Genomic DNA, 27,248 nt, shown 5'->3' with positions numbered 1-27,248 from the left:
CCTTATGCAGAGCCAGCTAGGATAGCCATCAGCTTGGAACAAACTAAGTATCCCTGAGGGGTTAAACTTGTGCTTTTCTGTGGCAGTACAGAAATAATATGCATATATTTCCACTTTAAATGATTTCTAAAGCAGATGTCAGCAGATGAAAAGAGGATTGAACTCCAGCTCCTTCTCTAGCAGCTTTCTGTCAAAATATAACCCACGTGAGGATTTCAAAAAACTAAATTCATTCCAATATAAAGTATGCTGTCTTAATATCGCATGGTGTGTGACTTGTTATATTCCCAGCTATGAATAACCCATAAATGAGGAATTTTGTCTTGCTTAAAGAGATACTCTAATGGTCAGCAAGTTTTATTTAATATGCAAAATTACCTTTGTAAATATCACTAAATGGTGAAATAAAATACGTTCGGAATATCTGAAACGATCCTTCTTTGGATAAACGAGAAAAGGCACAAGTTTACAATGCCTCAAATTGTGTCTTATTCAAATAAAGACCCACACACATAATGAAGAGAAAATCTCTAATAATTTATTGACCTTCAGTTTCACATTGTGAAAAAAAAAATAACAGTTTTACAAAACCTCAAAATGTAGTCATAGCAAACAAGTACATATGAACATGAACATTTTCCTTCAACTTATACAGAGTTTTGTACGTGAACCACATGGTCAATAGCCAAGAGAGGGACATTATGCAGCTCTAATCACTCTTATTCAAGACAGGTGTCAAGCCCAAAGAAAAGGGGCTACACAATTATACCAGAAGTGGAGGGCTGCCCTTTGTTATGTGTTTCTACAGCAACCAGCCCACAAAATAAGAAGAACCTTCTCTGTCTTATGCCAAGGTTTTTGTGTGTACTGTGCTGTGAATTGTATTTGCTTCAAAGTGTGGGACGTTTCACAGGGTGAGAATGGTCAAGTAGTGAGACCAAATGCCTATATCAATTCAAAGAGTGGGAGTCCAGAAAGTTCCCTACAGGCTGGGGGCCCAACCCTTACCACGGCTCCCTCTGGCTCACACACAGTAATTAATAGAGGATTCAAGGACAGACCCCAACTTTGAAACAGCTGCAGAAAATTCATCCTGCTTTCAGAAGCCATGCAGTGACACATACATCTCTCTTGGCAGATTTGCATCATAAACTACAGAGCTGTAACTGCTACAATATAAACGACACTGACTATGCCCACTGGGGGACAATTAGACATTTGCATTGCTTAGAACACATCTAGGAACCAGGGACTGACTGCTGGAAAGTACTGTGATTCTTTTCTTCCAACAGCTCATTTATTTTGGCCCAACTACAGCCCACTCATTCATGGCATGGACGGACAAACACAATTAGTCTAAAGTACTAAGGTGGAGAGAAATGTTAAGGATTTATCTGTCATTAGACAATGCAAACACAGTCACAATGTAAAAGGTTGTTATCAGTCTTAACCCCTATTTTCTAAAATACAGCAATGTGAGAAACATGGACGAAAGCAGTTCGAGTTGCAAACTTTGGTCTTCCCCCCGCACCTCAGGGGAAGCACCTATTTGAGACTAGCACTAATACCTACGACGGCACATGCTTAGTAAACAAGCACTCCAACTAGCAAAGAATGTATTCACAACTGATTTCCAACTCTACCGGAAAACTTCTCAGTAGGGGCCACTGCTTACAATTCTTTGGTGTTTTGTGGCCAAATGTGTTACTTGTGCACCAAAGAGTTTTTTAAAAAGAGATTTGCCTAAGGGTGAGCACTGAAGTATACATTGTGCCAATGTAATTATTGTCTTGGAGACCTTCTAGAACTTGCTAAATCATATAGCAAGAAGAGAATGAGTTCAGGCCCAGTAAATCTGGTGAGTTAATTTACATCTGTGATACTTCCGTTTTTCCCATTAAATGTGGTTATGGCAAAGCATTCTTAGGGTAATAAATAAATAAATAAACTTTGGACAATGCCTTTACTTGTGCCCTATATACAGAACTATTCCATAGAAATTTCCAGGATTTCAAGATACTACACAAAGAAAAAAACTGTAAAGCAATTTGGTCCTTTCCAAATTTCAGCAGCTGAGACTGAATTAGGTAAATCAGTTGGGAGTGGGGAGAAGGGCAGAAAGCAGCCTCCCCTTACCCCATCAGCACAACCAAACCCCATGAAATCCCATTAAAAGTTGGTGAGTCTGAGAAAAGTGATCTCCACGGTTTCTCTACCTCTAGGATGTTATTTAAATTTCCATTTTGTCATCCTTCCCTGTCTTGACATTTTAAAAATCCACCCCTCCCCAACCCACCCTCCAGTTATGCTCCAAATTGTAACTCAAAAATTTTCATGTTTGTGCAGCAAAGCACATCTCAACAGCCACAAAATGTGCAAAACGTACAACCATTCACACACGTCCATACATGTGAAGACAGCTGTAGGCATTGTTTCAGCATGCAGGCATCGAACAATAAATAGCTAAATCTATAACAAACTTCTTAACAGCCAAGGGAAAGTTTAAAGTCACTTATAAATAGAAAAGAACATCTACCAAATGGCTACCAACAAAGTCCCCATTGTTCAGAAACGTTCCTGGGGAGCAGACCCCTTAGAGATTAACAGAGAGTCCAGTGGTCTTCATTCTTCAGCCAGCCCAGCCAGCTTCCCTCTTGGACCCACAGTTGGGCTTTGAATCTCCAGCAGCAGCTGGTGTGGAGGCTTCAAGCTCTCTCCTCAGAGAGAGGTGACAACCATTTCAAATTTTACACATAAATGGTGGGGCCCATGGAAATCAAATGCTGAATATGGTACAGCAAGGGAAAAGGTCCAGCTTTTCTCTCCCTTTGAGGGGCTAATTAACATTGACATTAATCCACAATTACAAGACAAGGACTAGATCACAGGTTTGTTCATTCATATTTAAACCATGTGCTACTTGCACCAAAAATCCCACCCCCCTCCCTCGCCCCTTTCCTTCATGTCCAGTTAGAGCATTTACAAGGTGCAGCAGATTTTATTCGAGTCTTGCAACTTCTTTTCCTTTTTCTCTCTTCATTAGACTTGGCCTCTCCGAAGTAGAAATCTCATATTATCAAGTGATGGAGTGAGCTGAAATAGAAGGAAGAGAAAAAAAAACAAAACAAAAAAGCATGAAGGATTTGTGTGATGCCATAGTTTTAAGATTTTTTCTTATTAGCCACAAAATTTTTTTAAAAATTAAACTTGGTATGGAGCTGGACAATATTGCGTCCAAAGGTCTTACATGTTCAGTAGGAACTGTGCAAAGATATTTAAAGTACTTGCCTTAAATGCACACACGTGTGCACGTACACATCCATGCAGATGGCTGGCCTGACAAAAACAGTGGTGTCTAAAGAAGGACCTTCACTTCTTTCCTAAGCATACACACGTTCAAATCCAAACCTATATGTCTAGATGCTATTAGGAGTTGCCATCTTCTGCTTCCAACATTCATAAAATTTCTTTCTGTGGTTAAACAGAGCGACTGTAAAGTGATCACTAAGGGGTGAAAAGAAGGGAGATTCCTGTGCAAACCCTCCTTGGCCCATGTACCATGAAAGATTCCAAATTAACTTTACCATCTAGGAGGCAGACATACTAATCCTCTTATTTAAATGCATCTCTGTTATCCATTATGGCAGAAATCAGTCTCGATTCCTTTCACATGACGATGTATCAGGCCTCAACAGCCCAAGGTTGGAGTTTATTCTGAAAGTTCGTTAGTCCACACGTAGGTGCCAGCAGCTACAGCATGCCAGTGCTACAGAATCTACGTACATCAAGTGTGAATATCAATTCAAAGTGCCGTAACCACAAAGCCTGCACATTTCATAGAGCTTGCATTTCCTCACACTGCTTACTCTTCCCATTTATTTATTTCTCATTTCATCTGGGGAAATTGTGCAGAGGGCTTTTGTATCCCTATTGCTGTAAGTCTAAGTACAGACAAAGGGAATTCTGGAGGAGCCACTCATGACTTGCACTGAATTCTTTGCTTTTGTGTGTTCAGAAGCCTGATTCATTTCATGAGTTGTTTCTTTTGGCTGTTTCCTAACAGTGATTCAAGATTTCAAGGCATTCCTTAAGACTACGGTGTCATTGCCCCACCTCCACCTCCTTGTAACCTGTATGTCAACATTAGGCCAAAAGAATGCATCTTATAATAATATAAAATTTCAAGACAATGCATATTCAAACAGGAAAAAAGGAATACACACACCCTCCCCCCCAAAAATTGCATATTCAAACAGGAACAATAATAAAAAAAAAGGACACACAACAACAACAACAACAACAAAATCTAGAGAAGAAACAAAGCAAATCAAAGCCTAAGTTAGGTTGAGGCCACACGGCACCATGAAAACAGAGGATAATCAAAGTAATTTCCTTTCTGCCCTTCCCACCCACTGACAGAGCAGCAGGAGGCAGATAAAACCTCCTAGGTGGATGAGCTTTAAGACCTAGGGAAACTTTCTGTTAAACACTGTATTAATTCAGTTAGCACCTACATTTGGAGGGCAGAGGAATTTGCAGTTTGGGACTGAGACCTACCTACCCAGCACTTTAAGGCACTCCAACCCCCTCTTAAATGTTTTAGCACTATCTTGTGTAGTAAACTTTAGAAATTTTAACCAACATTCTCCCTGTCGGAAATTCAAAGAGTGGCTTTGATCGGGCGCTTACGCTGCCCTTTAAAAGCAGCAAACTTGGCCCTGTCAAATTTAGTTTTTATGTGCTTGACTCTCTCACTGGTAGCGCCAAGGGTGAAGAGGATGTTATTTCACATATAACTTAACACTTTACTTGCTCTGTTTCCCAGCGACCGGAAGGGTATGATTCAGTTCAAACACCCAGGGTAGGGTGAAGTCAAGTGTTTGCCAACATGTTCACTCTGGGCTGAAAAAGGAGGAACCAAAAATGAAGTCTAAAGATAACAAGCAGATAATGGTCAAAGAAACCTCATTTTCCCACCACACAGAAAGCTAATTCCACTGCCATTATCTCACAGTAAGTTACTACATGTCAAGCACTGGGCTAGGTATTTTCGCCTCTTTTAACTCCCCTATCAATTGACCCAAGTCTGAGTTGGGACAGATCACAGGGGATTATGGATCAAACCACTCATTTGACAGAGAAGCAATCTAAAACTCAGGAAGGTCTAGAACTTAAAACTAGGGCCAGAATACACATGTGGCTTCTCTCCTCTTTCTGCCTCAATTTCCTTACCTTGTTCCAAGGATTCCAGCCAGCCTGCCCATTGTCGTTTTTTATGTACCACCACCCTGGTAGCAATTTTTATGGCTCTTCTGTGCAAATATAGTCAGTTCCGGACTAACACCCAACTAAGTGTGCTGTTAATCGATGCTTTCGCCTAGGAGGTTCTTTAAACCTGCTTTAGAGGTGAGTCATGCATTCATATCTCAAATGAAATAACCACTTTCAGAGCATTTGTTTATTCAAGATTACTGAGATGCCAGCAAGGCTACAAAAAACCAGTTTGGTGTGAGACACTATTAGCCCAGTTGCTCCCCAGAGGAGGTGTCTGATTGTTCCTGCTGTTTTGAAGGAGTTTCATTCCAGGAAAGCATGACATAACTCAGAACTCTGATAACTGTACGAAGGCGGGAAGAGATAACTGAAGAAGTAAAAAAAATAGCAAGCTGGAGGCCAAGTGCGGTGGCTCACGCCTGTAATCCCAGCACTTTGGAAGGCTGAGGTGGGTGGATCACTTGAGGTCAGGAGTTCAAGACCAGCTTTACCAACATGGTGAAACCCCATCTCTACTAAAAATACCAAAAAGCCGGACGTGGTTGCGGGCACTGTAATCCCTGCTACTTGGAAGGCTGAGGCAGGAGAATCGCTTGAACCCAGGAGGCGGAGGTTGCAGCGAGCTGAGATAGCGCCATTGCACCCCAGCCTGGGAAATGGAATAAGACTCTGTCTCAAAAAGAAAATAAAATAGCAAGCTGAAATGTGAGAGTGAGGCCAAGTTTAATGATGTTTCTAAATGAGCTGTAAGGGACGGGGAAAGAAAAGACCAATGAGATGAAACCCCTCTGTGCTTAGCTTGCCACTAGGCCTAGATCTCCTTTTCTCCCTTTGAAGTCCCCTTCAAAGGTGTGAAACACACTAGGGAAAACAGAGCCAAAAGTTCCCAAGTAAATGAGTTTGTTTTCATTGTAGTTCCTCCAAAGCAGTTACTTTCTTCTCTTATTATTAGTAATAAGCCCATGAATCACCAAAACAAGTCAACACATCCTGTGTGCGCTGGGCTATACTTACACATGCCTAAGCGATTCCTGGGGCCAATCCTAAGAATGCTTAGCGGCAAAGCAGCCGTGAGCTTTGCGAACTCTGAACTGTGTAGGCCTATTAATTATTTGAGCCAAGAGTATTCTATACTCTTAAATACACAGACAACTATTATGTACTCAGATATATGACGCAGAAACACAACTTTTGTTAGCCTTGACAATAGGTTCGGCCTGACTGATTAACTCTGAAAGGCCATAGTTTGGGAAGTTTAGGTGGCTCCATGTTATCTGCACAAATTTCTGCTATGTAAGTGCAACCTTTTACAAAGACAGATATAGATTTATCTTTAAAGGTAATAAACGCCTTAAAGGGGGCTACTTTTTAAGTAAAACATTTCAAATAAGCTAATAATTTTGGAGAGAATTAACTAGGAATGAATTTGAGCAATACATTTTTAAACCCTAATCATTCTACAAAGGGTTTGAGGAAGCAAAATTTGAATATAAATGAAGTATCACCTGGGATGACACTGGTGTCATGGATGTGAAGCTCAAGTTTATTCGGTGGCAGTGCAACACGATGCTCCAGTGCTGATGCCCTAGAGCCAGACCCCCTGCATTGACTTCCTAACCAGCTCCACCTCTTACTAAGCTCTGCTAACTCGGGCAGCTTAGCCTCCGTAATGCATGAAGGTTTTTTCATCTATAAAATGAAGCTAGTAATAATTCCCCACGGGGTTGTTGTGAGGATAGAATGAGATGATCCGTGGGAAACACGTGGCACCGCTGCAAGCACACAGTGAGGGCTCAATAAACATTAGCTGGCATACTTAACAGAGGTCAGGGGTTCTCAACCTGGTTATTCATTGGAATCATCCGGAAACTTTCTAAAAATACTGATGCTTGGACCCTACCCCAGACCAAATGAAACTAAGTCTCTGGGATGGGCAGTTTTTAAAAAAGCTCTTCAGGGCCGGGTGCGGTGGCTCATGCCTGTAATCCCAGCACTTTGTGAGGCCGAGGCGGGCAGATCATGAGGTCAGGAGATCAAGACCATCCTGGCCAACATGGTGAAACCCCGTCTCTACTAAAAATACAAAAAATTAGCCGGGCCTGGTGGCGGGCGTCTGTATCCTAGCTACTCGGGAGGCTGAGGCAGGAGAATGGTGTGAACCCGGGAGGCGGAGCTTGCAGTGAGCCAAGACCATGCCACTGCACTCTAGCCTGGGTGACAGAGCGAGACTCTGTCTCAAATAATAATAATAATAATCAAATAAATAAAAAAGCTCTTCAGGAGATTCTGAGGCTCAGTAAAAGCTGAGAACCACTGGCTAATGCCATGGTGGGGGCTGAGGCTGTGGTCAACACAAGTGGGTAAGTTCTAGGGGCACCAGCTCTCTTATTTTTACAGCTTTGGTAGTACTTCTGCAGTACAGTCTCTGTGGATCAGATCTCACCCCATGTACTGAACTTACACAATAGCCTAATCATATGCATACTTATACCTATAGCTAAACTTCTTACCTCATGCTCACTCTCTTTAGAATGTACTGCATTTAAGAAGGCAGATGTTTCCAGGTGCTGACAAATGCAGTAGGAATCAGCGAGTACGGGACAGTGGTGATGCTGTTCCACACGTCTAATGTTGGATCGTAGCAGTCCAAAGTCTTGCATCGCTGAATGCCAAAGTATCCTCCAACCACATAGAGTTTGTTTCCGGAGGCCACAGCATGGCAGCTCATGCGCTTTGCTGTCACATCTCCCACCTTGGTCCACTGGTAAGTCTCACTGTTGAATTTATAAGCAGAGCAGGCAGAGAATTCTGTATCACCACCCATAATAAAAATCTGGTTCCCCAGCACAGCTGCTGCTGTGTAACGCCAGGGCTGGGGACAGGTGGCCGGTACAGTCCACCTGTTTTCACACTGATCGTAACACTGAACTTTGGGGAGCTTGTCATGACTGACACTGGTACCTCCAAAAGCAAACAACTTGAGTTTGGCACTCACTACTGCGGCGTTGCTAACGCCTTCTCGGAGTGGGGCCACCATGGTCCATTTGTTGGTTGTGGGGTCATAATGTTCTACCTGCTTTAGAGAGACTGAGGGGGAGGCCGGGAGGCAGCCAGTTGCGGCCGTGTGCCCCCCAACCACATACAGGCAGTGCTTCAGTTCAGCAGAGCCATGGCCAAACCTGGCCACCAGCATGGGGGCAGCCTTGGACCACTCCTCGTGCAGGGTATCATAAACCCAGACATCTTTCGAGACCCCATTTTCAGACCCCCGCCCCCCAGTAATGTACACTTTGCAGCCAATCGCACATGCACTAAACTCTTTTCTTGGGCTGGGAATGTCAGCCTTGGGAATGATTTCTTTGGCCTTCTGGTCTACCAGATACAACTTGTCACACATGAAAGTCTGTCCTCCCAGAAGGAAGAGGGCATGGCCGGTTTTCCGAGGTCGGGCACAGAGGCTAGTTACCACACCGTCATTCTGCAGGATTTTCAGTTTGCACCTGATGGCCTCTTCCACAATTTCCTTACTCTTTCTCTGCTTAGTGATGAGTTCCTCCATGGCCACATTCTCCATGAGATAGATGGCTGGCAGAAGTGCCAGCCTTACTGTCTGCAACAGTTCTGGGAGGTAGCAATAGCGCTTCTTCAGGTCATAGCTGATCCAGTTAATTGCAGACTCGTACACAAGCCTTTCATCTTCTGTCTCCAGCTCTTCACTGGACAAGAGTTGCACTACCATGTCCTGGGGCAGCTGGAGGAAATCTTCATTCTTCCTGATGGTTTGGAAGTTGCTGAGACACATTCTCCAAGATAGTTCGTACAGCTTGGTGCACTGGTGTGCGTCAGACAGCAGCAGCATGCCCAGGCAGTTGGTGGGATGCAGGTTCTTTTCCAGGAACTCTGCACATGCATCCCGGATGTCTTGAAACTCCAGCATGTCACCAGCTTCCAGGAGCGATTCTGCATTTTCTTCATTGATGATGACCCGGGAGGAGTACGCATAGTCAAGCAGCAGCTCCAAGACTTCTGGGTGGATGGAATTGTCAAAGTTGACCTCACTGTCCTGGCTCTCTTTCAGGCCACCACTGAACATGGCCTCAAAGTAGCGACTGCATGCAGCCAGCACTGCCCGGTGGCAAGGGAAGGTCCTATTTCCGGCATGGAGAAGGACGTCAGTGAAGAGACGCTGCTGGCGTAAAAGATTCAGGTGAGTGAGGACGCTGTCAGCGTAGGAGGACTTGTGAAACAGATAGATGTTAATAGAGCCGCTGCTGGCCCTGGATTTGCGGTTCTCATGCACGCTGACTGACATTTTGTTTCCACTCCTAAAAATAATAATAATAATAATAAATTGAAAATGATGCTCCTGATGTTCAGAACAGCAGAACGAAAGCAACAATGGTTTTGGGCAAAAAACAGAACACTTTGTTGTCGACCATGCCACCTACTATTCTAGAATAGTGTATGGCCATTCCAGGACAAAGCCAGAGACAACTACCCGGAAGGAAGGATATTCACTGCTAATACTGTTGAGCTATTTGAACTCTGCACTGTTTAAAAAAAAAAAAAATCACTGCATAAAAAGCAGGTTCATCTTGGAAAACCTGATTGCCAACTTTCAGGCCATTGAAGTCTTTTAGAATATAAGTCAGCAAAAGCCAAGAGGAGTGAGTCTCATTCCCACAGCTCCCTGTCCCAGTCCAGCTCATTCACTGTGGGCCACTTAAAATGCCAGGTCTCCTGCTCTCATAATGCCAGGATGGGCACTGGCTTTCATGCCCCATGCAACATAAAGCCATGCATAAAACAAACACCCAATAATTAATTCTATTAAGAATTCCTTTGGTAAGATCCAATCTCCCAGCACATACAGTAAATGGGAAATGTAAGGCCAACTTCTGCAATGATCAGACCTTTATTTAAATGTTACAGATAATGTATTTCATTTTATTTATATTTTTGAGACCAAGTCTCGCTCTGTCACCCTGGCTTGAGTGCAGTGGTGCAATCACAGTTCACTGCAGCCTCGAACTCCTGGACTTAAGTGATCCTCCTGCCTTGGCCTTCCGAGTAGCTGGCATTAAAGGTGTGCACCACCAAACCCAGATAATTTTTTGTATTTTTTGTAGATACAGGGTCTCAAACTCCTGGCCTCACCTGATCCTCCCACCTCGGCATCCCAACTTAAAGATTAATTTCTAACCAGACAGCTCTACCACTGAAGAGTCCTAAAAGCACCCCAATTTCAACATTAACCATATATTGATCAGCAAGCCTTTAGTCAAAGCACGGAATAAATTCTGGCCATAATCACCAACTACCTGTCTTGCTCAGGACAGCTTCCAATGTGAGGATTTGGCACATAAAAAGAAGAATATTTTGAGTAGCATACTTATGACTGCTGTTTTCTGTTCTTCCCGCTTTATATCAATTCTTGGAAAACCAGCTGCAAGAACAAAAGATCCGCCCATCTTTTGATTAAATAGTGCATCACTAGGACTGTTCCTGTATACCTGCAAATGCTGACACCTTCATAGAAGGAGTTCAAAATGCAAACACTGCTTTATTTAAATCAAAAAATGTGTGTGTGTGTGTGTGTGTGTGTGTGTGTGTGTGTGTGTGTGTGTGTATTTTGCCAGCTGTTGTTAATTTAGGGCCACCCCAGAATTTATTTGCTGACTACAGTGCTTTCCTTGGTATCTACATTGAAATTATAGTAGAATCTAATGCTATCTTTTGGTTTTCTTCAGTAAGAAAACAGTAGGGTAGAGACATAGGAAATGCTTGTCACCCATCTTCAAAAACTGAATCACATGCCTTCATCCTTTTCTTTTACACCACCCCTCTGTTACTTCAAAGGAATGAAGTCCTCAAGAACCTGCCTGTCCAAGGATTCCTAAGGAAGCTGTTTATCCCGCTGTTTATCCCCAGAGGGTAAACTGTGTGGCTGGTTGCAGTATCTGTTCCAGACACATAACAGCCAGTCCCGAAAGCACAGCTGAAACTCTGTTTCCTTTAACCATTCAGATATTTTTAAATGTATATTCTAAGAATTATTAATAAATGCAAATGAATGATTTGCCACAGATTCATGGGCTAAAATACTAATCTGCACCTCCCCAACCAGATGTGAGCCCCACTGTAAGACTGCACAGAAAACCACAAAGGCAGGGGCATGACACATATACCTCATACCATTAGGTGATGCAGCTAGTTTTCTTTCCTTTTTGGAATGTAATTTTTTATGATGAGTAAACATGGCTTAGTGGAAGAAAGGAAGCAACAAAGTCCTAGAGCTCCAGTGTTAGGAAGACTTTACAAAGCACCCAGTGATTTCCACAGTGACTTGAGATATAAAAAATGGTGAGGAGCCAGCCTCACTCCCACCTCAAGCTAAGCATCTACTGTCTACTCCATTCTAACCAATGCCCAGTGTTTTGGAGAATGACCATATGAACCTATGGGAATGCATCAGGTTTCCAAAGGGTTAAAACATTCATTAGCATTCTCAATGCTCCACCACTGTAGTTGTTATTTTAATTAGTACATTCAATCTGGAGTATCTGGAGGAAGACTTTAAACCTAAACCTCAATAGACTGTCTACTTACTCTTGTGAAGCTGCCGCCTCTCTCAGAGCAAATGCTGCCCTGAGTGAAGGAAGAATGAGGCTCCCTGAAACGAGGTGCACAGGCACCAAAATGCTTACACATTGAGCTGGAATCATGCTAGGCCCAGAACACATTTCCTTGAACATTAAATTCAGGATGGTGCAAAACAACATTCACAACCAGACTTACACCTAAGAAAACAATTTGTTTAGAAGACCTTAGGATATAGGATCTACATCTCTCCGCATCCTGTGTTTATGCTCCTGTATGTTCCAGGTTGGCCCAACAAGCCAGAAGGAAGAGCCTAGCCTGTCATCTTGGATACCATCCAGATGGAAAAGCACGTCACAGTCAAAATCACAATCAACATTCTTGCAACAATGTTTGATTAAAATAAAAAGTAAACTTGGAAACCCAAGAGGAAATACTTGCTTTCTGGTTTAAAACTGTGCAAACCTCAAAATATCAGCAGAAACCATGTATACAAGTCACTGAACACACCTTCAACATAAAATGAATCATCTTTCGAGCATTTTTAAGCCCCCAGAGAAATCACATTTGCCTACCAAGTAAGTGGCCAAGAAAATGCACACATGTACTTAACCTACGTCTACAAAGAAGACAGAGAAAGGGCTGCTATTACTGTGAACATCAAAAGGGCTTCAGTTACAGTAACTTCAGTTCACTTCATGCTCCTAATTCAGGCTCTCTGCCTCCAATGCTTAGCGTCCCGCACCCTTCTCCAGGTTTTGAACCTGATCTCAATCCAATCAAAAGAGAAACTAGGCAGATTTTTTTCTGGGCATTTACATTACCGGTAACAATAGAACATTATAAAGATCTTGTTAACAAAAGGAGCTTCTTGCCAGAGTCTTTTTATTAACACTTGCAACGCTATTTAACAAGCTGGCCATGCTTGTGTGACACCAAACCACATGTGGATAAATTCAGTGTTTCATCTCCCCGCCCACCAATTCCTATCCTTTGTAACTAATAATGTTAACACAACAGATCAAGAAACTAGTTTTTCAGAGAGCAGTTTTCATTCATTCTCTATAGACATTTCCGCCGCAGTGCACATGCCCGCACTCAGGGTGTCTGTGCATTGCCCCAACTTTCCTCCAAGCCGGGGAGGATGCAACGTGGGCCAACGATCCCGCGCGCTCGGCCCTGGAGGCTGCGGGGAGCGACGCAGCGCGACATTCACCCCCAGGAAAGCGCTGCTTTCCGCAGAGGAGAGAGGCTGACTGTATCCTTAGCTCGGCTCCTCGCTTCCCCAGCGGCTCGCCCCGGACATTGCACCGCGGAAGGGAGGCCGGTCGACCTCTCCGGCGATGCCCGGCTTCTGCCTGCTGTGGGAGGGCAACGGCGGGCACCGTGATCTCCGCACCGAGAAGAGCTCCCCTTGCCCTCTAGTCGAAGCTCCCGAGTGCCCGGAGCACGCTCACCCCTCGCGAACACACCCCTGCAGCCGAAGTAGCCCCTGAAGCCCGCAGCGCCTGCAACAGGTCCGGGGCAGTGGGGGAAACTTACAGCAGTGGCGACTGGCCGCAACGCACAACTGAGTTCTAGCGACGGTCACGGGCAAGGAGGCGACGAACCGGTCGTCTCAGCCCAGGGAAGCGGTGGCGAATGCCCCGGAGAAAGGAGGGCCAGCCGGGGAGAGGACTGCGCCCCGAACGATGGCTCACGGACCGGCTACCGCTGGCGTTCGCCTCCGTCTCTCGTCCCCACGCCGCGGACCCGGTGTCCAGGACCCGCAGAGCGTCTCCCGGAGCGCGTCACGGTAGGGGAGAGCAAGCCTGCCACTGCAGGCGCCGCGGAAGGAGGCGGGCTGTGCGCTCGGGGGAGGGAGCTAGAAAGCGCCTTGTGCGCCGGCGGCCGCCAGGCGTCTGGACCGGGTCTCCGCAGCGCCACCGCCGCACCGCCTCCTCTCCGGCTGCCAGAGCAGTCTGCGCCCCGCCGCCGTGCGCCCCGCTATAAGTGGCGCGGCGGGGAGGGGAGGGGGCGCGTATGCAAAGAGACCGACACCGGGGGAGGGAGGAAGCGCATTAGCGCGGCCCGTGGTGTAGGAGGAGGAAGAGGAGGAGAAGGAGTGGGAGGAGGAGAGGAGCTAGAGAAGAGCGTGTCGGGGGAGTTAATCGGGAGAGGAAGCGGGAGAGGGGGGCTGCGGGGAGTGCAGAGAGACAAAGCGGACGCGCTGTCTCAGCCGCTGGCAGCTGCAACCCCGGGAACCGAGAATAAAATAAGTTTTCCCGGGTTCGAGTGTCTGCGCTTCTTTGGGCCAGCCTGGTTAATGGACAGCCCCGGATCTGAGGGACCCACCTTTGGGGAGCGCAGCCCGGGGCTGTGCGCTTGGTGATGCCAGAGCCCGCGAGATGCTCTAAAAAGGGCTGCAAGGGGCGAGCTGGGTATCCGCAGGACAGGCCCTGGGCACGCATAGACAGCGCCTTGGGTAGGACACCCAGAGTGGGGAGAGGTAGTGGCAATGGACGGGCAAAAGTCTGGACAGTTTAGGGACACTCGGGTTGAGCAAGCCAAGACGTTTAAGTTTCTTGCTGGCAGAGAGCCAAAGAGACTCCAGCCCCAGGCATTTCCTGTGTGTCCTCCCTCCCCACTCCCCAGTGGGTGCGGCACCCCCGGCTGGACTCTGCCCTAAGCCAGGCGACTGCAGGGGCAGCCGGGGCGCAGTCCTGCGGGGCGCGCACCACGTGCTTTTCAGCCAATCGCCGCGGCCGCTTGATTCAAAGTGAACTCCTCAAAGCAGCAGCCACGCCGCCTCCTCTCCTAGCGATTAAGCCTCCATCACCCTCTCCTGTTTTTTATCGCTCGGTGGTGTTAGTTTGGAGTTCAGTGAAGAAATGGCCCAGCACACACACACGTTTAATAGTCCCGCGTGTCAGGAGAAAGGAAGGCGATTCGAAAAATAATCTCGCGTGGTGATCACTTTTACGAATCCCATTTATCTTTGCAACTAGAGGCTTGTCTTTCCACTGGGAGTTAAAATATCTTTTATTCGGTATTTGGAGCTAAGTCTATAAATGAAAGGGATAGATGACCGGTCCAGTCCCCTTGTTTTACAGGTGGGGAACCGAGGCCCAGGGAGATGTGAATTGCCTGGCTCGTAGTCACTTAGCAACAATGTCCCAGCTCTGCAGCTCGAGAGTGAGGGCCCCACGACAGAGTTTATTCCGTCCCCGGGTCCCCGCGTCCCCAAGCGCCCGCGCTTCGCCTCCCAGCTTGCTTTAAAACACTAGGCGCAGGAGCGGTTTAAACTGGCTAAGGAGGCCCCACATGGCGCTTCCAGAGTCCAGACTGCTGAAACCAAGACTGTCAGTTCTTCATTCTAATTTCATTTTCCTTTATCCTTGTTCCTTCCTAGTATTTGCGCCGAGAAATTTCGCTCCTTGCAAACAAAGAAAGACAGTGCCCTCTGAAGTCCTTTGTTAGCATTAACTCGGCAGCCTCACCACGAACCTTTCAATATATGTATTTTTTAATGCAGAGTCTCGGCTTGAGGCTGATTCACAGAGATAGCCCGGATCAATTCATGTCAAGAACCACGTATGGAGAGCCAGGGGGGCTGCGAGGTTAGGAGAGGGCTGGCAAGCAGCACCCAGGTTCTGAAGCAAAGACCAGACAGATGGAAACTCTGTAGACTCCAGAGATAGGTGCTGAAAAGATGGGAGGCGGAAATGTGTAACTATTGCACATATGTCTTTTTAAAACATGTTTCTGTAGCCTGTGGCAAGGTGTGGGGGAGCTCATCAAGGCAGCCGCCAACGCACCTTTTAGACACCTCCTAGACCCACTCTGTCTGCTTCCTTTGTGAGTCAAATCTACCTAAGACGGCACCTAGATGACCTTGCCTAGAAATGGACTATGTACATAGCTCAGCTGGTTGGTTGGGGATTTTGCCACAGGAAGCGACAGAACTAGGGACAGGTATGTATCTTTACCACCTAGAAACTGCGGGATGTCCTTAACCAAGGGAACAGCAAAGTTCAGATCTCTTTGCAAAGAACTTTGCTAAGCAGGCAGGGCTGAGAAAGGAAAGAAATCCTCTGGCCATTGTGTCACCATCCACTGGTGCCACTTTCCTGTATCTTTTCTACCTAATGTTGCCACTTTCTATGCTTCAATAGAAGAAAGGGAAAAAAAGCTGTAGACTGGAAAATCTTGAAATGCATTCAGTGACCGTATACATTCGCTTCATCTGCCTCGGGGAGATAAGCAATACAAGAGAAAAGAAATTAGCTTATGTAAGTCCTAAAAACTGGAAAACATTTTCCTGCTGAAAGTCACAAGAACTAAACCTGCAAGTTTAGAAATCATGTGTGCTACTGATGACCTCCTAAAAACTGTACTCTGGTTTGCTTGAGCCAATCTATGACTAGTTTTCGGGCAGTTGGGCAGCTTTTAATGTTTATCTCAGCTGAAAATGATTTGCAAGTTAGCAAATTTATGATCATAGCAATTCAAACTGTGTAATCCCACAGCATCTCTCAGCCAATCCTAAAGGTAACTCTTATCACCCCACTCACACAAAGAAAAGCTGAGCAAGTCTTCATTTTGTACAAGAAGAAACTTCTAAACAGGGCTGTCATCAAAACTGGATGACCATAGACATAGCAGATATCTGAGTCACAAACAAGTCAGGAAATGCTGCTTACACTGTATCCGCATTACACAATAGCCAACACTTCACACAAGACATTAGGCCAGTCCTGTAGGCCCTTGGGAGCAGGTCTTTGCCTCTGTCTTGTGACATCAAACCAAAGTCTCATTTTTTAATGCTATTAAGAAGCTGTGCCCAAGGCTTTGGGCTTGTTATCTCCCCTAACAATGTTATTTTGTTAGGCCGCAAAATAAGCAGCATGGGGTTAAATGTATTAGCTGCCTTCAAACCTAATTTATCTTCATTCCTTCCTAATTTACACTTGGGCTGAATTAATGAGAATGATTTAATTAACACAGTGCGATCATGGTACCAGGGACAGGACAGCTCAGGGAATTAGACCAAACAGTAGGCTAAGCAGCTGCCATCCTGCCTCCGGTGGTCTCCTGAAGCCCCACCCAAATTCAGACATGTTCCCTGCTGGTATTCCAAAAGCGCCCTCTTTGTTTTATGAGGACACTTTCTGAATCTGTGCAAGGAAGATAGCACAGCTTTCCTTCCCCGAGTTATTTGCTAGATGGACTTCAAGGCTGTGTCCTGGAGACACAGTGTGGCAGAGGGGCCAACTGCCCACCAAAGATTTGTGCTCCCGTTCCATAGTGTCAAGTTCGTGTTGGGAAGTGGACGCCCAGCCAGGGACCACACCTCCCAGTAGCACATATGTTGCGATCAACATCCCTCAAGGGGAAGGGAGGGAAGCAGGGTGGACAGATGGAGATGCTGATCTGGGATGTGGTCCAGCCAAGCCTTGGCTGACACCATGGGGACCTCTGGAGCTGAAATGGCCTCACAGCTTGTCCGCATTTAAGGCAAGAAGGCTTTTATAGGGCTACATCACCCAGTTGCTGAATGCAGCTTGCCCAGGGAAGGGACCATGGCTTTGGGCAAGGTGGTGCTCTTTTGCTGAGGGAGCTGCCAGCACACACAGAGGCTGGAGGAATAAGCCCTCCATTCCCAAAGGAGGATCTGAAGACCTCAGAACAGTGAGAATACAGATATATAAACCTAGGAAAATGAGACCTCAGCTTCCATCAGCAATCCTCTTATTTTTAAAAAGAGAGAGAGAGGAAAGTCTGGCTGTTTATTAAAGAGATGAGAATAAGGAAAAACACAGGTAATCGATACAAGAAATTATCAGCATTTTATAAATCAGTTATCACTTTTTTGTCTGGGGAGGACAAAGGGTCTAAATCGATAGTTTTCTAAATTTTGTTTTGCCATCTTCTATCTTTGTGCGTTAAAAAAACTTATGTTTATGTTAAATATCTGTCATGATAAACCTTGAGAGTATTCTTCCTCTTTTTTTTCCTTTTTTTTTTTTTTGAGACAGAGTCTCACTCTGTTGCCCAGGCTGGAGTGCAGTGGCGCAATCTCGGCTCACTACAACCTCCCCCTCTCAGATTCAAGCAATTCTCCTGCCTCAGCCTCTCAAGTAAATGGGATTACAGGCGCCTGCCACCACATCTGGCTAATTTTTGTATTTTTAGTACAGACAGGGTTCCATCATGTTGACCAAGCTGGTCTCGAACTCCTGACCTCAGGTGATCCACCCATGCCAGCCTCCCAAAGTGCTGGGATACAGGTGTGAGCCACCACTCCTAGCCTCCTTAGGAGTATTCTTAAGATTGCATCCAAATTGGTTTGCTCATATTTTAACATTTCAGTTGCTTCCTACATCCGTTATGTGTGTCACCTTATGTGTATTTTGTGAATTAAGCTGGGTTATATAGTATGATTGTTTTTAGAGGTGGGCCTGTGCTAAGTTGCCAGGCTGGAGTGCAGTGGCTATTCACAGGCCAACATGGTTCGCTGCAGCCTGTAACTCCTAGGCTCAAGCCATCCTCCTGCCTCTTCCTCCTGAGTAGCTGGGACTGCCAGCGGGTGCCATGGTACCTGGCTCCATATAGTATGATTTTTAACTTCAAATTCCGATTGTTCACTACTGCTACATATAAATACAATTGACTTTTGTATTATGATGTTTAATGGAAAATGTTGTGTGAAAGTCTGTCTTTGTCCAGTAAGTACTAAGCGCCACTGTTCGTGTTGAGCTCCTCTATTAGGGGCTTGTTATAGATGGGAAATTCATTCTTCCTTTGAGACTCCTTCACCTTATACAGCCCCAAGTGACATTTCAAGGAGTAGACAGTTTATTGGCTGCTTACAGGACTGGAGAGAGACATATTTGAGTCACTTTCCTTGTATTACTCTATAAAGTTTGGTCATTAGGAAATCAAGTGATCTAGACTGCTTATGTTGTTTCTACTCCAGGGCCTTTCAAGACAATTATCTTCACAGCCTATTGTAGGTTATAGATTTTAGGGTCAGGATTTAAAACAGCACTTATTATTTTCTCAGAACAATGTATGGTAGAAATATAGAAAACACAGAAAAGCAAAAGAAGAGCCGCAAACCTATCACTTGGAGATAATGACACTCATTAATCTCCATTTAAGTTCCAGTCTTCCTATGTCCACATACTATTTTATTTTTAACAGTTATGTGATTAAGAGTAGAGATTCTAGAACCAAACTTGGATCCCTGCTTTTATATTTAGTAGCTGGGTGTTTGAGGGGCAAGTATGGTAATATCTCGGTGCCTTCATTTCCTAATCTGTAGTATGGTATAGTAACAGTACCTGGCTGGAAAGTTGTTTTGTGGAATTAAATAAATTAGTATGTGTAAAGTACATAGAACAGTGCTTGGCATGTGGGAAGGGCTATATAATGCTGGCTTTTATAATGATTCCTTAGTAAACTGCTTAAGGAGAATGATATTCCTGAAACCTGTAGATATTTCCTTCCGAGTAACTCTCCTAAATAAAAGTGACTTGGATCTTTATCAAATTCTTATTTCCACATCTGCTCAGTAGCACTGGGTTAAGGGACACACTGGTGTCTTGAATGAGTTCACAGATCTCTTAGAGTGTTTACTTGAGGCTCTGCTCTTCTTGCACACCCAAGAAGCAGACAGCTTTTGCAACAAAAGCTCAGATTCATGGAGTCTGCCTTTGCCTTTTCCCATCTCTTATTGATACTGTCTTCCTGTTTTGTACTGGGACCACTGGTCTTAAGTTGACAATGAACAAACAATTCATTCTTTTTTTTTTTTTTTTTTTTTTTTTGAGACAGAGTCTCACTCTGTCACCCAGGCTGGAGTGCAGTGGCATGATCTCGGCTCACTGCAACCTCTGCCCTCCGAGTTCAAGCGATTCTCCTGCCTCAGCCTCCCGAGTAGCTGGGATTATAGGCGTCTGCCACCGCGCCCAGCTAATTTTTTGTGTTTTTAGTAGAGATGAGGTTTCACCATCTTGGCCAGGCTGGTCTTGAACTCCTGACTTCGTGATACACCCACCTCAGCCTCCCAAAGTGCTGGGATTACAGGCGTGAGCCACCACGCCCGGCAACAATTCATTCTTCATTCTCCATTACTTTAAAAAACTAAGCTGCTGCAAAGGGAAAAGAATTTAAGAAATCACATGTTTTAAAAAGAAATAGCTAGCTATATTTAGAAGAAGGTAGCCCTGCCAAAACACATCATACATGGAATATAGATGCCTACTTTTTCCTGCCCTGAAGAGCTTGGAGAGTGTGCTTGGTAAAAGCTCACTCAGGTCTATCAGAATCACACAAGGCCTCTGTGGGGTGTGGCTTTGCACAACCCAGGGGAATCCTGAACCATTTTTCTCCCTGTTTTTCTTTTGAGTACCCCAAGGCTCCTGGATCCAAACTCTTAATTTGTTCTAAGTAATTACATTCAACAATTGACCGTTGTTTGAAGCAATGAAAATGAAGGTTTTGTTTGGCCTATATGCTCTGCTTCTAGGGCACGATGCCAAGTCTCTAAGCATGTCTGGGCATGAAGAAGGGACTAGAAGAAGGGACCTTTGTGGTCCAAGGGCTTGCACCTTTGAATGAATATTAAAAGGATTTTATGGTACTCTGCAAGCACAGATGCTACTCACTGCTTACAGCTCAGCTTGGGCAGGAGTCTGAAATCAGGAAGCTGCAAGTTAACATTAGCAGAATGAACAAAGAATGAAGAAAGAGATAGAGACACTGATGCACGTGTTGTCAGAAAGAAAGTTCCCATAAGTGTTTCTCCTCATGATTTTGAAAAGACGACATGAACAAGGATATATACAAGCATCCGCAAATTTCTCTTAGCCTCATAAGTAATTTTAGAAAACATTCACTATAAGATCCCAAATAAAGTTGGAAGACTTGCAATTTCTTTATCTGAGGATATTTGGAAATATTGACATATCAGGAGGAAATGGTAACTTTTTTAAAGTATGTATATTCAAATAGTTATGTCAGTTTTCATACCCACAGTTATCTGAGAAATTGTGGTTTCATTCATTTAGCCAATCAGTCATTCATTCAACAAATATTTATTTACAGGCATCGTGCTAAGGAATATCCCAGTTTCACTAGGCTTCTCTCCCGGCCTTTCATTGTTATCTTACAGTGTCTAGGCTTGGCCTGCCATCAGTGTACTTGCATTTGCATTTGGAAGGTATCTCCTTTCAACTCTGAAAGACAGAGGTAGTCTAATGGAGGCCAAGAGAACCCATGTTTGGGCTGAAATGCCACCATTTAGCAAATATGTGATCCTGGGCAAAGTATTTATTCTCTCAGACTCAGTTTCTCATCAGTAAAATGGGGCCTAATAATTATAATATCCAGTTTTCAGGGATACTTGAGGATTATAGAGCATAAAAGCACTCTGAAACTGAAGATCTCTGTGAATGGTCTTTTATTTAATGCCTGAGAAACTTGCATTGCCTTAAGAAAATTATCCCAAATGGTCCAAGCATTAGATTATTGTAAGAGATGAAACCATTTCTTCTGACTATTGTATTAAAAAACATATTTACTTTTGTAGTTGGCTTTTTAAAATTCTTAATATTAGTCAAAGTAGTAAACACACATGGAGGCACACTCAAATAGTACCGAAGGACAAGAGGAAAGGTGCAGTCCCCTGACACCTCCAATCCCCTTCTCCAGCCCAATCTGCAGAAAGAACCATGCAACCATTCCTATTTTCTGTTCTTCAGCTTTACCCCACAGTTATATTGCCCTTATACTGTCTTAATAGTGGGAGGAAACATCCCGGGGTTTTCCAAAACTGCACCAATTTCTTCTACACCTCTTCTGGGACACTTGTTGAAAGTGAACAGGAACACCTAGGTACATTCTAATTTTTCAAACAGTGGTTTTCCAGGCAGAACCTTGATCAATTTCATCGGCATACATGTTCATTTTTTAAATTCCATACATAATTTTCTATGGTTTAATAAAATATAAACAACTTTCCACATCCCAGTTTTTTGCATGTGTGTTATTATGGACAAAAGTTTGTTTTGCTTTTTTTGCTTGTTTGTGTGTTTCTTGTGCTAGTCACCTAAGAATGAAACTGCCACCCTCAACAAAACCAGGAATGGAACACTGTAGCACAGAACACAAATGCGGGTTTCCACAGACCACAGCACAGAATTTGGGTAAAGCAATAGTGCCCTCTTCTGGCTACAATGAAAAACCAATTACAGAAGGGTCTGACGATATTCAAAACCAACCCTACCGAAAAAGAAAACAATGAACATTGTGTGTAGACCCTTGTGGATCCGTTTGAGCAGCCACTCTTGCCGTCATAGCCCTAAAGTTTCTGCATTCAAATGAGCAATGCCAAATGTAATCTGGGGTCCGGCCAGCCTGCAACAATGCCGTGAGCTCCTGTGTTCCTTAGACTGGCTAGCAGAGAGCACAGCTGGGTCATCTATTTTCTCAGCAGAGACTGAGCAATTTCCAACTAGCCAACCCAGTGCCACTGCCCCCTCTGTGCACAATAATAATATAAGTTGTCCTGAGGGCCCGTGGACAGGGACTCATTTGTCCAACGGGATGGTCTTGGAGCTAGTAACAATGACTAGAATCCCTAACATTTATATGGTCTTGTGTGCTAGGCACTTTCTATGCTTATTTCCTTTAATCCCCACAGCAACCCTGAAAGAATAATGTCTCACTTCGGTGAAGCCAAGAGCTGAGTGCTTAACCACTGAACTACATTGCCTCCTCTATTTTCCTGATTATCTAAGGCCCATTCTTTTCTGTTCTCTGGAATGCCAGCCTTGAACACCTGGCACTATCCAGTGGATTTCTAAGAAATGATTTTCTTGGTTTACTTTGCTCCATGGTGACAGGCCTGATAAAGGTGTGACAAATGAGAAGCTGGAATCAATTGACTAAAATTGTATAGTTGTGTTTTTTTAATCCACTTTTACTCTTTTACCATAGTTGATTGAATGTCTTACCAGATCATTCTTTCATTCTGGCACACAGTACCCATAAGAGATTGTTACATCAGTTCACAAGCAAAGCAATGTCCTAATCAAATTGCTCTTTTAAATTTAGATCAGACATTGTTCCTTAACTATGGAATGAAGCACTGTATCCCCAACTATGATCAAATCCCAAATATTGAGAGAAGCATCTTTTTCCCACTTTGAAATCTGTAATCCAAATGTCCAGGCAAGCTCTGGGTATCCTCCTGGAAGGATCTGGAGCAAAAATGCAATGGAAAATGAAGGAAGTGTTTAACTTCTTGGCTGTAGGCAGCAACTGTGACATTATGTTTAAAAACCCACGATGCACAGATTCAGCTGAAGTTTGAAGTCTTTATATAGGACAATGGTTTACAGATGCAAAGCATGCTGTCAGTGAGTGGGCACGGAACTTCCTCGAGCATGTTACAGTGCCTTTCACTTCTTGAAGAAGCCAAACACAGTAAAACCTCAATCGTCTAGAAGCCAACCCACTAGAATGATTAATAAAACATTTTTCCTACACTGAACTTTTAGAGGACAGATGCTAAACACACAGAAACATATCCCTGTTGGAGCATTCTTTTAAAAGCAAATGATGTTTACCTAAGCAACAAATTGGTAAGATTTATTTGATAAACAGGAGCTAACAGTATAAGGGCAATATTATTATGGGGTAAAGCTGAAGAACAGAAAATAGCAACTGTTTCATGGCCCCCTCCGCAGATTGGGCTGGAGAAGGGGGTTGGAGGTGTCAGGGGGCTGCTGCCTTTCCTCTTGTCCCTCGGTACTGAGTGTGCCTCCATGTGTAGTTACTACTTTGCCGAATATGAGGAAGTTTTAAAAGTCAACTGCAGGCCAGGTGCGGTGGCTCACGCCTGTCATCCCAGCACTTTGGGAGGCCAAGGCGGGTGGATCACGGGGTCAGGAGATCGAGACCATCTGGGCTAACACGGTGAAGTCCCGTCTCTACTAAAAATACAAAAAAAAATAATTAGCCGGGCGTGGTGGTGGGCACCTGTAGTCCCAGCTACTCGGGAGGCTGAGGGAGAGAATAGCGTGAACCTGGGAGGCAGAGCTTGCAGTGAGCTGAGATCACGCCACTGCACTCCAGCCTGGGCAACAGTGTGAGACTCTGTCTCAAAAAAAAAAAAGGCAACTGCAAAAATAAATGTTTTTTAATACAATAGTTAGAAGAAATGGCTTCATCTCTTACAATGATGTAATGTTTGGATGATTTGGGATAATTTTCATAAAGCAAGTTTCTCAGCCATTCAGTAATATGACCATTCATAGAGATCTTCAGTTTCAGAATGCTTTTATGCTTTGTGATGCTCAGGTATCCCTGCAAGGTGGGTATTATAATTATTGGGCCCCATTTTACTGATGAGAAAGTGAGTCTGAGAGAATAAATACTTTGCCCAGGATCACATATTTGCTAAGTGGTGGCATTTCAGCCTAAACATGGGTTCTCTTGGCCTCCATTAGACTACCTCTGTCTTTTCACCACCGTGTGTCTAACCCTTAGCGCAGCACACAGTAGTAACGTAACTATTTATAGCATGAATAAATTTGATACGTTTAACAAATGAATGAATGGCTCTTCCTAGTACTTCACAAAGAAATATCAAAATTATACCCTTTGCTCTATACTTGCTAAGGCAAGAAAGTCTAACAAAACATTTCAAATAAATTTTCACCTTGGACTAACCCCAAATGATTTGCCTTATGCTATCTAGAAAGCTTCATTTCCAGAATATTTTGCTTAATCAGTTTCATTGGATGCCTCAAGAAATAGGACCACATTCAGGGACATCACTTAAAGTAGGATTCCCCCAAATCTCCAAGCAAGGACAATCATTGACATATGATGAATAAACCTGTACAAATAACCGAGGTCTCTTTTGAAGCATGAACCTTTCTATGGATAAACTAACCAACATCTCTGTGCTTTTCCTCTCATGATAAGAAGTGTTAAATCACCCAAACAGCAAGTCACCCAAAGGCCGAGGTAATTCATTTCTGCTCCTGGATGATTAATTGGTCTGTATGCCTTGGTGCTAGAAATGATAAGACTTAGGTAATGGAAAGCCAGAGCATATCTCCAGGTTCACAATAAGTAATGGGTTATTAATTTGAACATGCCAGCACAAATCCTCCTGGCCTGTGGTCAGGTAGGTAATTCTATTTGCCAGCTCTATGTAAAACTACTCTTATGCCAGACAAACTAGGACGTGTCTAAAAAGTCAGACACTGCATTCTTTTGCTTGGTCTAATACTCAACTCTGGCATGAGATGTCTACGTGGAAATTAAAATGATGAACTCTTTTATGTGAGTAGGTAATACATATGCATGGATCATCCATAAATAATAATTAATGTCCATTTAGAGTCACAGTGGTTTACCTCTCAACAATCCCAGGAGGTAGATACTATCATTATCTCCATTTTGCTCATGAGGAAACAGGGGCAATGATGCATTTGAACTTGTCCAAGAATCCAGTTATTAAATGGCAGAATCCAGACCCCTCGCTTTCTTTTTCAGAACTGTGCTCTCCTAGTGTGTGGGCCTCCTGGCCCACGTGTCCAGCAAGCAAGCAACTCCTGAATACACAGTAGCCTTTTGCCTTCATATATTTTCTTAATCAATGGTATGAAAATTGCAGCCACTCCCATGTGTTGGGATGTTTTGCAAAATTTTTTACATTCAAAAGAGTCCTCATAGTTGGGTATAGTTAGGACAAACAGACCATAAGAAAATGTAACTTAATTTTTCTAGAACAGAACTTTTTACCATAAGACACTAATCTGCTAGTTTGGTGGAAACTTCATTTGAGTCATGTAAGGGATTCCCTCCCTTGCCCCCACTACCCCCAGGATTGTGTCCAAGTTCCAAAGTGTTCTTGAGGAGCCAAAAGTCAGGGATAGAGGCTCATCTGGTCCTCCCATATCTGCCCACAGCACCAGCTCGGAGATAATCATCACCCTCTCTGAGCTCCAATAAGGTGGCTACTCAGTCTTGTCTCACTGCAGTCCCAGGCCCATCCCATAAGGAGCAAGGGGGAAAAGCCTCCCTCTTGGGCGACTACACACATCTATACTAGTGACGCATATCCCTTTATATACCAGTCATTTTTAATGCCCTCTTTGCTTTACTGAAATGGAATTTATAGATAATAGACTCTATTGAATATAACTTCAAAAAACTTTAACATTTCTTAACTGTAATGTAAAGGAGGACCCAATAGAAAAGTATAATAAAATTATATGCACTCAAATATGTGAATGCTCTAGCTTGACTGCAGTAGGAGGCATTATAAAAAGAGTCAGGTGGTTACACACACATGCAGAGTCATTGTGAATACGCTTCTACAAATGCAGACTGAAACTGGGTACTCTATTGGCCCTTCAAGTACCATGACTCACATTACATCAATAATTTTTTAAAGTAATTTTTACAAAATGATCAATTCTTGCTAAAGTTTAAAAAAAGTAGCTGTCCCTCAATTTACACAGTAATCCCACTCCTGGATAATTCAGTGAATATTAAAACACTACAAAAATACTATGTAAAAAATATAGGTGGGCAACTTTCCCCTCTGGCCAAGATGAAGTAACAGGGAATCACTTTCTGCTCCCACCTGAAACAACAGAAGCCAGCAAAGCATATGAAACCACTGGGTCAGCAAGCTCCAAAAGCCAACCTTCCAGGCCATGGTTTCAGGGCTTCTGTGATCAATTCCTGCAGGATCTCAACTTTAAACCATTAAATACATCCTCTCTCTTTGCTTGAATGTACAATATAGATTTACAGTTTGCTAAGGGGTGCTTCCATAGGAGTTGTGATGTTGATGTCGTAGTTACTTTTGGCCAAAAGTGATACTGTCAAGCCCTGATAAAGTTCCTGGAATTGTAAACCTGGCATGACTGAAATCCTTCTGTTAAAATCAGTGGATTGTACACTCTGCTGACCAGAGAGTTATGAGAGGCACAATGGAAAGATAGCACATAAGCCAAAAATCAACAAAAAAAATTTATTGAACGCCCACTATGTGTCTGGTTATAGAGGTCAATAGGTCACATCTTCAAAGAGCTCAGAGACTAGTAGGGGTGTGGTCTAGTTGCAGGCTTCTAAATCAGTGATAAGGCCATGCCCATGCCAAACATCTCAATTTCCCATGCAAAAAAAAGATCAAGGTGTCACTTATCCTATGGACACCAGCTTGAGGGGCTCCAGGTGTAGACAGTGAGTCCTCCCAGCTCCATCCTGGTGAAGCTGCCGTCACTCCCTTTGCCCCACCCAAGATCATGCTTGTGGACCCAGGTGTAGCCAGCTCACACTAGGTGCCCCTGAGTGTGAGGAGC

The 27,248-nt window shown here is 44.0% G+C and overlaps 1 protein-coding gene across 1 annotated transcript; it reads right to left on the bottom strand.

The window, feature by feature from the left end:
- Positions 1-516: 516 nt before the first annotated feature.
- ENC1 (ectodermal-neural cortex 1) lies at positions 517-13,549 on the bottom strand. The gene is made up of 3 exons (XM_004058698.4): positions 13,417-13,549; positions 7,785-9,599; positions 517-3,093 (listed from the first exon to the last, which is right to left on the bottom strand). The coding sequence occupies exon 2, from the start codon at positions 9,584-9,586 to the stop codon at positions 7,817-7,819; it is 1,770 nt and encodes a 589-aa protein (XP_004058746.1). The 5' UTR covers positions 9,587-9,599; positions 13,417-13,549; the 3' UTR covers positions 517-3,093; positions 7,785-7,816.
- Between the last annotated feature and the right edge of the window lie 13,699 nt (positions 13,550-27,248).

Source organism: Gorilla gorilla, chromosome 19, assembly GCF_029281585.2.
Source record: "Gorilla gorilla gorilla isolate KB3781 chromosome 19, NHGRI_mGorGor1-v2.1_pri, whole genome shotgun sequence".
Taxonomy (NCBI): Eukaryota; Metazoa; Chordata; class Mammalia; order Primates; family Hominidae; genus Gorilla; species Gorilla gorilla.
Note: the sequence above shows the minus strand (reverse complement) of the source record. Positions and strands in the feature narration are given on the sequence as shown.

Excerpts from the sequence above, each read along its gene's own strand:
- ENC1 (XM_004058698.4), bottom strand. The coding sequence starts at position 9,586 with ATGTCAGTCAGCGTGCATGAGAACCGCAAATCCAGGGCCAGCAGCGGC.